We start from the raw sequence: 16,438 nt of genomic DNA on the forward strand, positions 1-16,438 counted from the left end.
ACTTCTTTCAAGAATGGTTGGAAATTTTAAGGAAGAAATTGAAAGAATAACTGAAAGTAATTATTGCTTAGTTATCTAAACAAAGCAAAGATTTCTTTTTCTCCCTTCCAGTCTTTGCTTAGCAAATAAGAATCACCTTGCAAACAATTGAAAAGAGGCATTCCAGTGACCATACCCAATGTGGTACTAAATAATTTATCCCAGTAGAGTGATTATTACAAGGACTCTGAAGGAAAAATATTGACTATACTATATTATTTGTTTTAGAGAATTTTATTCTCAACTGTTACTTATGGTTCTATGAGCTGTGGTCATTCCAAATACTTACTTATCTTCATAATGTTGGTGTTAAATTTTACTGACATTCATTAAAGATATGGAAAGGGTGGCCATTTGAAAGCTTTTGAATGCCAGTTATTTTTTTCTAAAATTACAGACTTACGTACAAACATTACTTGAATCATGCCTTATGCAGAATTTGGCTAAATTGATTTGGTAGATTCTTTCTGAATTCAGTGTGGGATTAATATGAAATGCATAGGCCCAATTGACAGCTTAAACATGTCTTTCTTATGGTAAATTTGGTGATGGACTATTGACTTATTAGAAAAGATGAACTCTTTTCTTAATTTTAATGCCTTAAAGATTTGAGGCCCGAATTGTACATAAGGCGTATCACATAGGATAAACTCATTATGGCAGGAGAGAATACTTGATGTAGTGTTAGAGCCCAGTATATAGAACTGTACTGCTAGAGTTCAAATCCTGGCCCTACTTCTTCCTGGCTATATGATCTTGGACAAGGTACCTACCTTCCTAGGTCTTGGTTTCTATTTTTAGTTTCAGGGTTATAAGTAGTAGACAGCAGGTAGATACTGTTTCATAGCGTTGCTAGAAGGTTGTAAGAATAAATGAGTTACTATTTATAGAACACTTAAACGAAGTCCTTTTTAAAATTTCTTTTTACTGAGGTATGAAAACTGATTTTTATGCTAGTTGGTTTTGATTATTTGTTTCTTGTTTGTATTACAGTTACAAATTATAACACTGTGGTAGAAACAAATTCAGATTCGGATGATGAAGACAAACTCCATATTGTGGAAGAAGAAAGTATCACAGACGCAGCAGACTGTGAGGGTGGCCTGCCGGGAGATGACCAGCCCACAGACCAGACAGTGTTACCAGGGAGCAGCGAGAGAGAAGGCGATGCTAAGAGCTGCTGGGACGATGACGGTGGGTTTAATGTTTTGTGTAATATTCTGGCCTCTTGAGTCTTTAAAAAATATATCTTAACTGAAAAGACAACTTTGATGAAAAGTTTGAAATGGTCTCTGAATTTGTCTATTAAATTCAATATAAGGTATCCTCTTACTTACCAGAAAGTAGATCATGAAACAGAATAATAAAGCTATTCTGATTATTTGTACAATATAAATAATATATTGAGGTCTAGTAGTTTTTTTTTAAACCAGAATCCAGCTTTCCATATACTGTGGATATAATTGAACCTACCTTTAATTTCATATGGTGACTTCAAATGAAGAATCTACTTAGAAACCTACAGATTGTATTTTGGTACAGTAAAATTATAACATAACTCAACAAAAATCCACAAAACAGATAAATCACGGGAGTATTTTTAGTGTTTGAAAGCTTCTCACTCTCCCTCCTTCTCCCTGTTCTTTCCCCCTTCTTCCATCTCCCTATATGTATCAGAATCCTGTAAGTACTGTGATTCTTTCATTTGCTGTAAATTTTTACTTAAGTAAAATTTTTACTTTTACTAAACTAAAGCACGGGTGAGTGGAAGGATTAGTGACAGTCACTCTAAGAGAGAGAGTCTCTCTGCTTAACTTACATTGAATATTTAACATTCTTCCTCATCTGTCAAATGAAGAAAGTGGACTATATAGTCTTTTCTTTCAGATCTAAAATTCCTCCTCTCTACTTTTCCTAATAACCTAATTAAATTATTTACCCTGTCTTGCCAGGATTTAAACAACAGTTGTATAAAAACAGAAGAATGTGGAAATGGCACATATTGTGAATTAGAGGGGTTGGAGATCAGGAATAGGGGCATTGGCAAAGGCAAAGAGCATGCAAGTGATCATATTCAAGGTCAGTCAGAGGAGAAGCCTCCCCGGCAAGAGTTCACATTTGGGGAGGTCATCTAAATAAGATATTAAAACCCAGGCTAGGAATTCTGGAGAAATGAATCAGATTTGCAGGTCAAAGAGTCTGGATACTCTGGTGGAAGCTTAGATAAAATATGGATCTAATAGTAGCACAGAGGACCAGTAGTTAAGATTTCTACAACAGGATATATTTATAGCTGGCAAAGAAATTTTTTTTGAAGTTTACTTATTTTTGAGAGAGACAGAATTAGCATGAGTGGGGGAAGGGCATGGAGAGAGGGAGGGAAAGAATCTGAAGCAGGCTCTGAACTGTCAGCACAGAGCCTGATGCAGGGCTCCAGAGCCTGATGCAGGGCTTGAACTCATGAAACTGTGAGATCATGACCTGAGCCAAAACCAAGAATCAGAGGCTTAATCAACTGAGCCACCCAGGGGCCCCAGGAACTTTTGAAATCATGTAACCAGCCCCCTCATTTTATAGCATTAAGCAGATTCTGCAAGAATGGGATTGCAAACTTGAATAAGACTGTCTCTGTATTGCTTATAGTTTAATGAGTGAGAAGGATAAATAAGTCACAAATTCATTACAGTTTGATGTAGGTATAAATTTAAAGTTCTGTGGAAACATTAAGCAGGAATGTTCAAATCAGAGAGAGGAAGTTAAGTCTTAGAAGAATTTCTGAGTGAAGCAGTGCTGGTCTTGAGTTATAAAGGACAAGTAGAGGTTGATTTCGTAAAGGAGAAGGAAAAGAAGGTGTTTCAAAACAGAAGAAACAATATACATGGATCCATAAAGGTTTGAACAAGTAGTGTTTGCAGAAAGTGAGGTCAGAGGCATAAACAAAGACTGTGAAGGGTGATGTGTGCTAAGTCAAGGAATTTGAACTTTACCCTAGAAGCTAGCTATGAGAACATCATTGATACGCAGTTTAGAAATAAGTCTGATAGCAATATGGAAAAGAATTTTGGAGGGAGAGAGTCTAGAGACCAGTAGCACCTTCAGTAAGGAGGCTATGACAATGAAGGAAAGATGAGACTTTATAACTAAGGAAATGGCCCTTGGAATGCGAATGAAAGGGAGAGATTTAATAGGAATGTAGAAGGTATATAAGATTTGGCTTGTTCTGTGTGGAAGGTAACAGAAGGACTGACATCTCCTAGACTTCTGGAAAGTAAAACCCGGAGAAATTAAATTGCTGACTTATTATCACAGCTCATTAATAGCAAAGCTGTTACTTCTTGTTAAACTATAATACTGAACTCAGAACTTCTGGGAGCAAGGATTTCTTACATGTTTTGTGTCTGGGGCCAGAATTGATCCATTGGTATAGTTGATCCAAAGTGTTAATATGGAAACAAGAAACAAAAAACAATGATTTTTCTGGAAAAGAGGGAGATAGAAGAATGAGATAGAGGGGAGGAAAGAAAGATGAAAAATCAATGAAGAGGTTTTGTGTCTGAAAATGTGTTGGGATAAGTTATTTGAACTAACTCTCTCACTGAAAATAACTAATGGTGCTAGATTTAAAATGAATATGTAAATCTTCTTGAAAGCTTTAAAAGAGCTAACTGGATAGTGAGACATTAACAGATCAAAATCTATGTGAAAACAGGAACCCATAGAGGTAAGCAGAGCACTGCATAGAAGACTCCTTGGCCTCAAGGACATTTGCCCAACCAGGGTAATGTAAGATGTGGTTTTCAGGCTCTGAGAAGAAACAAAGCCTAGGACCACCTAAGAGTTTAATACCCACGTTTAATAGCAGATCCTCCCCCAGTATGAATTACATCTTGACGTTATGATGCACTATGGTGAGCTCAGAGTAAACCCTCCTTCCTCAGGAGTTAGCAAGCAAAACTGCCTTGACCAGGGGTCGGGGGAATGCAGGATTGTCTCTGACAAGGAGTAACCCAGCTGTCCTACAGTGATTTACAGCTTAAATTCACATTACTGTATAGCCTAATAAATCTCAAGCCATAACTGAATTTAAAGTAGATACTTTAAAGTATCTATGCTGATACTTCTAGGTGCCAAGAAGAAGCAAATTCAGATCTGTTGGAAGAACATACCTTTAAACTAGCACTATAGAAATCTTCCAAGTAAGTTACCAAGAAAACAGCAACATGAGTGATAATTATCAGAAACAAAAGGAAGCAGAAACTCACCCATAAAGACTGTAATTAGTAGTGAGTTATCTGAAAGAGATTATAAAATGATTGTCATTTTTCAAGAAAAAAATAGACAAATTTGAAATTGCCTGCTCTGATAGAATAAAATATAACCAATAGATTTTAAGAAGAACCAAATGGAACTAAAAATGAAAAATTAGAATAATATAAATTCCGATTCAAAGCATGGATTTTAACAAAAAGTAAACAGAATTGAAGAAAGAATTAAAGAATTGGAAAATGGGGAAATTATACTAAATACAACTCAGAAATAAATATAGAAAAAAACACACACACACACAAACAGGATAAGAAACATGAAGAATAGAATGAGAAGGTCCAATATATATCTTAATTCTAGGAGAAGAGAGAATGAAATGAGAAGCAGCAATATTTGAAGAGATAATTGCTGAGACTTTTTCAGAATTGGTGAAAGTCACAAGACCATAGACTCAAGAAGACCAGTAAATCTCAAGAAGTATAAATAAGTCTACCCCCTATTCACATTATGGTGAAATTGCAGAACATGTAAGACAAAAGAACACTCTTAAAAGTAAATTTGAAAAAGTCAGATCGTGTTTAAGAAAGTGGCAGTTAGGCTGACAGCTGAATTCCTAGTAACCACAATGGAAGCTGGGCAGTAAAATATGCCTGCGAATACTGAATTCTATACTTAGCAAAGATTTCTTTTATGAAAGGAGGTGAAATAAGGTAATGATTTCAGACAAGTTTGAAAACAGAAAATTTGTTATCAGTAGACCCTTATTAAGGCAAATTTTAAAGAATGTATTTTAGACATGAGGAAACAAATCCTTGATAGATCTGAGATGTAAAAACAGAGATTACAAATATATGGAAAAAATAGATAGACGCATAGTATTTCCTATGAAAATGCTTTAAAAAGTGGATGTGACTAAATTTCAGATGACATCAACTTTTAACGCTTGAAAGCATTATTATAGATAATAGGATCACTTTATAATAATGAAAGATTAAGCGAAATCACTTAATAGATGAACATAGGGAAAGGGAAGAAAAAATAAGATAAAAACAGGGAGAGGAAAACCATAAAAGACTCTTAAATACAGAGAACATACTGAGGGTTGATGGGGATCGGGGGGTGGTGGAGTGGATTAAATGGGTGAACAGCATTAGGGAGGGCACTCTTCGGGATGAGCACTGGGTGTCATGTGTAAGAGATGAATCACTGGTTCTACTCCTGAATCCAAGACTACACTGTATGTTAACTAATTTGAAAATAAAAAATAATAATAAAGATTAAATTCCCTAATAAAATATTATTTTAAATGTGTGTGTACCGAATAATAAGCCCTCAAACATATAGAAAGGGAAATAGACGATGTACAAGAAGAAAAACACAAATCTAGTCATTGTGGACGATTTAACACCTCAGTTGGTCATTGATAGAATAATTACACAAAACCAGTGAGTAAGATATGAAAATATACATAAGGTGTATAAACAATGTACTTAGTAATTGCAAAATATTTTTCAACTATATGGAATATTCATAAAAAATTTTTAGAAGAAAACTTAGAACCTTTTTTTTTTTTTATTTTTTTTTTATTTTTTAATATATGAAATTTACTGTCAAATTGGTTTCCATACAACACCCAGTGCTCATCCCAAAAGGTGCCCTCCTCAATACCCATCACCCACCCTGCCCTCCCTCCCACCCTGCCCTCCCTCCCACCCCCCAATCAACCCTCAGTTTGTTCTCAGTTTTTAACAGTCTCTTATGCTTTGGCTCTCTCCCACTCTAACCTCTTTTTTTTTTTTTTTTTTTCCCTTCCCCTCCCCCATGGGTTTCTGTTACGTTTCTCAGGATCCACATAAGAGTGAAACCATATGGTATCTGTCTTTCTCTGTATGGCTTATTTCACTTAGCATCACACTCTCCAGTTCCATCCATGTTGCTACAAAAGGCCATATTTCATTTTTTCTCATTGCCACGTAGTATTCCATTGTGTATATAAACCACAATTTCTTTATCCATTCATCAGTTGATGGACATTTAGGCTCTTTCCATAATTTGGCTATTGTTGAGAGTGCCGCTATAAACATTGGGGTACAGGTGCCCCTATGCATCAGTACTCCTATATCCCTTGGATAAATTCCTAGCAGTGCTATTGCTGGGTCATAGGGTAGGTCTATTTTTAATTTTCTGAGGAACCTCCACACTGCTTTCCAGAGCGGCTGCACCAATTTGCATTCCCACCAACAGTGCAAGAGGGTTCCTGTTTCTCCACATCCTCTCCAGCATCTATAGTCTCCTGATTTCTTCATTTTGGCCACTCTGACTGGTGTGAGAAAAAACTTAGAACCTTAAGTAAATACTTTAGAAAAGGTTCTGGCTAAAAGTTAATGGGTTGGGCATCTATTTTTAAGAATTTAGAAAAAAGAACAGCTAAAAGATTTTCAAATGTAAAAACAAGAAAGTAATATAAAATTGAAAACAAACCTACCATGCAAAAGGTCAGCATAGGCAAAACTCTGTTCTTTGAAAACTATTAACAAACCTTTGACAAAATTGACAAGAAAAAAAAAGAGAATATACAAATAACCGAAATCAAGAATGAAAAACAGGACATAACTAAGATACTACAGACATTGACAAGGTAAAAGGGAGTATTGCAAACAACTGCATGCCAATAAATTTGAAAATATGGGCAAGATACTAGAAATTCTAACCAAAACTGGCTGGGGAACAATTGGAAAACTGTGTTATAAAACCTCTGAAGAAATTGAAATAATGGTCAAAAGTATTCCCACAAAGAGGGAGTGAAGATCTGGAACAACCAAAACTTGTCGTACATTGCTCATTGTAAGTGGTATGTCACTCTGGGACACAGTTTGGCACTTTATTATAAAATTAACTGTATGACCCAACGGTCCCACTCCTGGGTGTTTTTTCCTAGGGAAATCAAGACAGGTTTACACAAAAACTTGTACACTGGTGCCTAAAGAAGCTCTGTTCAAAACTGCCAAAAACAGGAAACAACCCCTTGTCCTTCAGCAGGTGAAAGGATAAGGAAACTATTGTACATCCGTATAATAATGGTCTACTACTTAGCAATAAAAAAGGAACAAACTATTAATATAAGCAACAATTTGGAAGAATCTCTGAGTCATTATGCTGAGTGAAAGAAGCCAGTCTCAAAAGGTTACAGACTTGAAAAATGATTCCATCTATTTGACATTTTCAAAAAGACCAACTGTATGTTGGGTAACAAGTCAGTGGTGCTAGGGGCTAGAGCATGGAGAGTGCGACTCTAAAGGGATAGTACTAGAGAATTTGGGGGGATGATGGAACAGTTCTGTATCCTGATTTTGGTAGTGGTTACATGAATCTGTACATGTGTTAAAATTCATAGAACCATACACCAAAAGGAAAAAAAGATTAAAATTTTCTGTGTGATCATTTATATATGTGTGTATGTGTGTGTATTTGGATATATGATATATATTATGTATATATCATATATGTATATATTATAAAATTTATATGTTTTTTTTTTCTCTCCTGCAAAGAAAACTTTAGCCCAGGTGGCATCACTGGTAAGTTTTTCTAAACATTCAAGGGGATAGTAATTCCAGTTTTAGACCACTCTTCCAAAGCCTAGGGTAAATGGGAAGATTCCCCAACTCTTTAAATGAGGCTACCATAATCTTGATACCAAAACGAATTATAAGAAGGTAGAATTACAGACTCACTCAGTTGTATACAGGCACAATAATTAAGCAAAATATTAGTTATACAATACATATGTATGTAAATGTGTGAGATGCAGTTCAAAAATACCACAGTGAACAGACTTAATGAGAACAAATATTCTTCTCAACAGACAGAAAACAAAGTTAGTACGTATGAATTTAGTACGTACGAACGGATATCATAAAAGCTAGTAAACTAGGAAAAGAGGGTACTTCCTTATTCTAATAAAGTATATTTCTATAAAATCTATCACAGACATTCTACTTAATGGCAAAATGTTGAAAACTTGTTTTGCAGTCAAGAACAAGGTAATGATTTCCACTATCACCACTCTTTCCACACTTTCCACCACATTTTCCATCAGCCTTATATGAGAATTGCTACCCAGTGCAATTAGATCAGAAAATAAATTAATAAAGATAAGGATTAGAAAGGCAAAAACACAAAACTTATTATTTACAGATGATATAACTTTGTATAAAAAATGAATATAAATAGATCATCAGTAAGAACTATAAAATGAGAATAGTTGTGTTAAAACCACATATAAAAAATTATAAATTCTTATTAGAGGCATTAGCAAATATTTCAATAAATGGAGGTATAAATTCATGGGTTAGAAGACTCCACTTTTTTTTAAGCTAAGATTTTTTTGAATTTCACTAGTTTTTCCATTAACATCCTCTTGTTCAGGATCCACTCCTGCCTAACTGCATAGTATTTAGTTATGTCTCTTCAGTCTCAGGAGACCAGCCTTTTACTGTTTCTCATGACCTTAAGGAGTAGTGGTCAGGTGTTTGTAGCATGTTTCTCAATTTAGGTTTGTCTAATATTTTTCTCATGATTATACTGAGGGTGTGGGATTTTGGAAAGAATAACACAATGGTAAAATACCCTTTTCATCACTTCATATCAGTGAGCAAATAATAGCCACAAGCCATCTCTTTGATTTTTTTTCCCTACTAATTTATAAACTTTATTTTTTGTTGTTTTCTTCTTTTTTTATTCAAGTATAATTAACATACAATGTTATATTACTTTGAAGTGTACAATATAATGATTCAGCAATTCATTCTGTTTCTCAAGACATTACTGTGACATTTAACCTGGCCTGTAAGAAAGAGCCAGGAGGCTCATGAGCAAAATGAAGGAGGGAGAGATTAGTAGAAATGAAGCCAGCAGATTAATGGAATGCCAGAACATTTAAAGGTCTTGTAAGCTATTAGGAATACTTTTATTTTTATTGAAATGTGAAGGCATTAGAAGAAGTTGAATAGAGTAGTGGTATAATTTTATTTTTATTTTAGAAGTATGACTTTGGCTGCTGTATTGAGGATAAACTATAGAAGGCAAGGGTAGGAGAAGGAAGACCAGTAAGGAGGTTATCACCATAATCTAAATTGGCAGTTTAAATTAGGAAGGTAGAAGTAAAGATTGTGAGAATGTATCAAATTCTGGTTATATTTTGAGTCTATAGGACTTACTGATGGACTAGATCAGGATTGAGAAGGAAAGAGGAGCTTAAGGTGATTCTGTGGTTTCCTCCATTTGATGGTTATGTTTGGAGGGGATCTAATTATCAGACATTTATGACTCTTAATCTTGTTGGAACCAGTCCCTGTATCTGTTTTTTATCCTGATTCTGTCATTTGTCATGTCCATGTCCCTCCTGTCATTCAGAAATGTGTTTGAGTAGGGCCAAGAACAGATGTTGTGGCATGGCACTAACTTTCTTCTATTGTCACCATTCTATAAATCACCACTTTTTGAATAAATTTATTTGATTATTTTTAATCTGTCAATGGTTTCAAACATAAATATCATATGATATCATGTCTCCTAGTAATACTGTCAAAAATGGAGATGAGGCCAGTTTATATGACTTTTTTTCAGTGAACCCATTCTGGATGTTCATGATCATTTTTTTTAAACACACACACACACACAGCCTTTATAATCTATTCTAGGAAACATTTGTAGGCTAGAAATCAAATATCTCTGATCTATAGTTTACAAAAGGAAATCAGAGGTGGAAGGTGCAAATTCAATGACATTTGTTCATCTCTCCTAATCTTCCATGTTCCCTCAAAGATCATAACCAGGTCAGTGATTTATTTGCAAATGCTTTTATATTTTCTAAAAATATTTTATATGAGCCAGGAGACCAAGTGTATAATGACTTATCTATCATGAGTTTTGATTCTGTTTTGCTTCATGAACTTATATTTTCTGGAAGAGAAAATCACAACTAATTCTTGTAGTTCTTGGCTACCCCTGGGATTTGAGCCTAAATGCTTTTGCATGACAGCTACGTATTGTCTTTCTAAACTTGATTTTGCACCACTCCCTTTGTTCACATTCATTCATTCCTTTGAATCTTTGTATATCCTGTTTTATCTGCTGGCATTTCCTTCTCTTCCTTTTCTGTCACCTTTTCTGTCACCTTCCTTTTCTGTCACCTTCTCTTCCTTCTGTCCTTTTCTGTCTTCTCTTCCTTTCCTTCTATTGCCTGAACTCCATAGACATAGTAAAATTAGCTTTCCAAAAATTGTTCATAGATTTTACATATTGTATTGTGATTGATCACTCTGTTTCACTAAAATAATGATTGAGAGCAAGAACTGTATCTCATTGATCTCTGTCTTTTACTACTAATACTTAATCCATATTATATCCTTAAATAAATCTCCTACACATGAGTGGATGAGTTAAGATGCTGTCCTTTTTTTATTTTTAATCTTCATTAATTATACCATCAACTTCAACAAAACAGTTCTTCCCCTTCTTGATTTCCTTAGCATTTTGAGAGCTTCAATTTTTTTTTCACATTTTTTATCTTCTTGACACTATTTGGGTCTTACATTGTCTAAACTCATATGTTCATCCTTGATTATGTGACATTCTTTCTGTTCTCTGTATACGTTATATTCTTTGTATGCTTTTAAAATATGAGATACTTGGAAATTCCATCTGTGTGACCCTTTTCTTTCTTAAGAAACATTTCTTATATAAAATATGAATATAGATTAAGTTTTTGTGGCCCTATATAAGGCATCCAGGAAGAAATAAAACATAATCACATAATCCTTTATCAATTAAAAAAAAACTATAGCAACTTCTTATAGAAAGATGGAGTAGATAATACTTTTTTTCTATTCCTTCTATTAAGTACAGCCAAAATCTTAACATTACATATAAAACATAAGATTCTGAAAGGTAGATAGAAGAAGACAGACATGCTAGGGACCAAAGGACCCAAGGAACAATACTGCAGTGAGTTCCCAGGGTTTTCTTTTTGTTTATGTACCCTCTTTTACATCCCTCATAGATCATCCTGGTGCTGGAGAAGCCAATACACAAAAACCCCAACACCTCCCAGTAATGGGACAGTGCCTTCTTTCTCACAGGAAACCTGCTAAAACAGAAGATTTAAATAATATTGCATATCTTTGGCTCCTTATATAATAACTTACATGTCCAAGTTTGATTCAAAAATCATTTGTCATACCCAGAACCAGAAAAACTTCAACTTAAGTAGAAAAAACAGTAAACATACACCAATACTGAGGTGACAAAGATGTTAAATTACAATTCCATAATTGACACAGATCATCATGGAATGCAGGCTTGATCAAAATGTTTCAGCAAACAATTATGAACATGCTTCAACTAAAAAAATACATTCTCAGAATAAAAAAATGAAGATGAGAGAAGAACTAAATGAAATAGAGACCAAAAGACAGTAGAAAAGATCAGTGAAACTAAGAGCTAGTTCCTTAAAAAGATTAACAAAATCAACAAGCCATTAGCTAGACTCACCAAGAAAAAAAAGAGGGCTCAAATAAATAAAATCAGAAAAGAAAGAAGTTACAACTAACACAAAGAACAACAAAGGATCATAAGAGAATACCATGAACAATTAAATACAACAAACTGGACAACCTAGGAGAAATGGAAAGCATATAATTTTCTAAGACTGAATCATAAAAAAAAAAAAAAATAGAAAACCTAAATAGACCAAATATTAGCAAGGAGATTCAATTAGTAATCAAAAAAAACCCCAATAAACAAAAGTTCAGGACCAGATGGTTTCACTGGTGAATTCTACCAAACATTCAAAAAGAGTTAATATCTTTCTCAAATTATTCCAAAAAATGGAAGAGGGGAATGCTTCCAAATTTATTTTACAAAGCCAGCATTACCCTGATACCAACACCTGATGACACAACCAAAAAGGAAAATTATAGGCCAATATCCCTGATGAACGTAGATACAGAAATCCTCAACAAAATATTAGCAAACCAAATTCAATAATTCATTAAATACTGGGCTTTATTTCAGGACTGTGAGGATAGTTCAACATTCACAAACCACTGTGATATACCACATTAACAAAATGAAGACTAAAAAGTCAGTTGATCATCTCAATAATGCAGAAAAAGAATTGAAAAAATTCAGTGCCTATTTATAATAAAAACTCAAAAAAAGTGGATGTAGACAGAGTATACTTCAACATGATGAAGGCTATATATGATGAGCCCACAGCTAACATCACACTCAGTGATAAAAAGCTAAAATCTTTTCCCTTAAGATCAGGATTAAGCCAAGGATGCCCACTTTCACCACTGTATTCAACATAGTATTGAAAGTCTTAGCCAGAGCAATTAGGCAGGAAAAAGAAATAAAAGGCATCCAAATGGAAAGGAAAAAGTGTAACTGTCACTATTTGCAGACTACATGATTTTATATATAGAAAACCCTAAAGATTCAACCAAAAAACTTTTAGAACTAATAAATTCAGTAACGTTGCAGGGTACAAAATAAACATACAAAAATCTGTTGCATTTTTATATACTAACAATGAACTATTAGAGAAATTAAGAAAATAGTCCCCTTTGCAATTGCATCCAAAAAAAAAATACCTAGGAATAACTTTAACCAAGGAGGCGAAAGACTTGCACGCTGAAAACTAAAAGACATTAATAATAAAAGAAATTGAAGAAGACAACAATAAATGGGAAGCTATTTTGTGCTCATGAATTGGAAGAATTATTATCATTAAAATATCTATAGGCCCAAGCAATATACAGATTCAGTGCAATCCCTATCAAAGTTCCAATGAATTTTTCATAGAAATAGAACAAACCATCCTAAAATGTTTATGAAACCACAAAAGATCCCAGATAGCCTGAAAAAAAAAAAAAAAAAAAAAGCTAGAGGCATCATACTGCCTGATTTGAAACTATACTACAAAGCTTCAGGGATCAAAACAGTATGGTATGGGTATGAAAAACATACTCATAGATCAGTGAGACAGAAGAGACAGCCCAGAAATAAACTCACAGATAGATGGTCAATTAATTTACAAGAAAAGAGGCAATATTATACGGTGAGGAAAGGATAGTCTCTTCAATGAATGTTGTGGGGAAAACTTGACAGCCACACACAAAATAATGAAACTGGACCACTATCTTAAAATGACACAAAAATTAACTCAAAATGGATTGAAGACTTGATGTAAGATTAGAAACCATAAAACTCCTAGAAGGAAACCTAGGTGGTAAGCTCCTTGACGTTAGTCTCAATAATATCTATTTGGATATGATTCTAGAAACATACTTTTGTGACAACAAAAGCAAAAATGAACAAGTGGGATTATATCAAACTAAAAAGTCTCTACACAGTGAAGGAAACCATCAACAAAATAAAAAAGGAACCTGCTGAATGGGATAAGGTACTTGTAAATTATATATTCAATAAGGGGTTAATATCCAAAGTATATGAAGAACTCCTACAACTCAGTAGCAATAACAAAAAAGCAGTCCAATTAAAAATGGGCAGAGGATCTCAAGATGGGCCAATAGGCACATGAAAAGATGCTCAACAGTACTAAACATCATGGAAATGCAAATCAAAACCACAATAAAATATCACTTTATATACCTGTAAAAATAACTGTTATCAAAAAGACAAAAAATGTTTGTGAAGGATGTGAAGAAAAGGGAGTCATTGTTGGTGAGAATGTAATTTGGTGCAGCCACTATGGAAAACAGTATGGAGGTTCCTCAGAAACTTAAAAATAGAACTACCATAAAATCCAGTAATTCCACTTCTGGATATTTATCTGAAAAAAAGGAAAACACTAATTTGAAAAGATGTATGCACCCATAGGTTCATTGCAGCATTATTTACAATAGTAAAGATACTGAAACAATCTAAATGTCCATTGATAGATGAATGGATAAAGATGATGTGGTGTATCTATATGCAATAAAATACTACCCAACTATAAAAAAAAAAAAAGAATGACATCTTGCCATTTGTGACAACATGGATGAACCGTCAGAGTATTATGCTAAGTGAAATAAGTCAGACCAAGAAAGACAAACACCATATGATTTCACTTACATCTGGAATCTAAAAAACAAAATGAACAAACAAAACTCACAGATATAAGAAAAGTTTGGTGGTTTCTAGAGGGGAGAACAATGGGGGGTGTCATAATTGGTAAAAGAGATCAAGAGGGTACAGACTTGCAGTTATAAAGTAAGTAAGTCATAGGGATATAAGATACAACATGGGAACTATAGTCAGTGATGTATTATAAATTTGGAAGTTGCTAAGGAAGTAAATCTAAAAGTTCTTACCAAAAGAAAAAAGTTACAAATTTGCGTGATAACACATGGTAATTAGACTTAATGTTGTGGTCATTTCTCAATGTGATATCATAGGTATCAAAAATCATTTGTGTACCTAAAACTAATGTGTCACTGTACTTAAGAAACATGGAGAAAGATACAGTAATACAGTCTATTTGTTGAAATGGAAAACATAAAGAAACACCAAATAGGCAATTTAGTTAGAACTGAAAAATATAATAAATAAAAATTTTAAATTCTGTTTGCAGACTCAGCAGTATGGAGGATAGAGGAAAGAATCAGTGAAGTTCGAATCAGTGAGAATCCGTGAGATCGAATTTACCTAATATGAACAAAAGAAAGAAAATAGGCTGGAAAAACAGGACAGAATCTGAGCAACCTGTTTAGATATAAGTTTATGTCATCAGAATTCCAGGAGAAAAGAATGTGAATGGGGCTGAAAAAGTATTCAAAGAATTAATAGCTGGGATTTCCAAAATTAGGCAAATGACATCAACCTACACCCCAAAACAGGATAAATCCAAAGAAATTCATGCCAAGACACATCATAGTCAAACTCCTAAAAGCTAAACACAAAGAAAAAATCTTGAAAGCAGAGAGAGAAGGGATACCTTTATCTATAGAGGAAAAGTGATTTGAATGACAACAGTTTCTGATAAGAAACTATGAAAGCCAGGCAGAAATGGGATACTTCAAATGCTGAAAGAAAAGAATTGTCAACCTAGACCTCTATATCCAGAGAAAATATCCCTCAAAAATGGAGAAGAGATGAGGATATTTTTAAATGAAGGAACACAAGGAGAATTTGTCACCAGCAAATCTACCCTAAATGAATGGTTAAGAGAAGCTCTTTAAACAGAAAGGAAATGGTAAAGAAAGGAATCTTGGAATATCAGGAAGTAAGAGCATGGAAAAGGGTAAAAATGTGGGTATATACAATATAATTTGCTCCTAGGGCTTTCTTAATTATGTATGATGATGAAACAAAATAGATTGTAAGTATAGGTATAAATAATTAATGAAACATGTAGTAAATATTAATACTTATAATTTACATAATAATTATAATTTGTTTTATGTGCAACCTACATAAAAAGTTATATATAACCAAATTTTGTGGTAAAGTTGATACCCAAGTCATGGGATATTTAAAATTGTACATTAATTCTTACCTCAACATAACTATTTTCGTATGAGTGTTATTGTTCAACATGCATTATTTTAAAGAGAATATTCTCACACTGAAAACTACTTAAAACTCCTATAAAGAAAAGAAATACTCCAGTTGAAGGTACATTTCTTTCATAAATAAACTACACTTCTAAACCTATGTAAGTGCTAATTTTAGGTTTTATCTCACCTAATTTGAAAAAATGAAAAGTTTATATGTATCCTACCATCTTCAGAGCAATCTTACATGTCCAAATAGAGCAAATCAGTAAACACGAAATTGTTCCTTTGATAAACAGTTTTAACCAAAGTAAAAAATTGTTATCAGCCCACTGAAAATCACAAATCAAGATAATTCTGGCATTCTGTCAGTTAAAGTACCGTTTCCCATTGTGAGAGTTTAAAATGTCTTTGTGAACATGTGCACAACAGCTCTGCAACACTGCCCAGTGATGCAATCAAGACTTCTTGCTAGAATACTGATCCAAAATCCTCAGTAAATTAAATTAATGAATATCGAAGTTAGTAACTCTTAATAGTTCATTTAATTGGTTACCATTAAGTCATGC

The 16,438-nt window shown here is 33.7% G+C and overlaps 1 protein-coding gene across 11 annotated transcripts in view; it reads left to right on the top strand.

Moving 5' to 3' along the window:
• The window catches only part of ZEB1 (zinc finger E-box binding homeobox 1), a 272,730-nt gene that overhangs the window by 134,142 nt on the left and 122,150 nt on the right, over window positions 1–16,438 (top strand). For 5 of the 11 annotated variants that reach the window (XR_013556914.1, XR_009617584.2, XR_009617582.3 and 2 more), the window contains one exon: window positions 1,033–1,234. The exons of 1 other annotated variant lie outside the window; for it this stretch is intronic. Coding sequence is in view for 4 of the 10 variants with exons in the window: in XM_060659027.3 (XP_060515010.1) it covers window positions 1,033–1,233 (201 nt within the window). In the remaining 6 variants the exon portion in view is untranslated. Of the gene's footprint in view, window positions 1–1,032; window positions 1,235–16,438 lie in introns of those variants that run through there. 5 more of the 11 variants (XM_060659027.3, XM_060659031.3, XM_060659028.3 and 2 more) reach the window with 1 other exon arrangement.

Source organism: Panthera onca, chromosome B4 (assembly GCF_046562875.1).
Source record: "Panthera onca isolate mPanOnc1 chromosome B4, mPanOnc1 haplotype 2, whole genome shotgun sequence".
Classification (NCBI taxonomy): Eukaryota; Metazoa; Chordata; class Mammalia; order Carnivora; family Felidae; genus Panthera; species Panthera onca.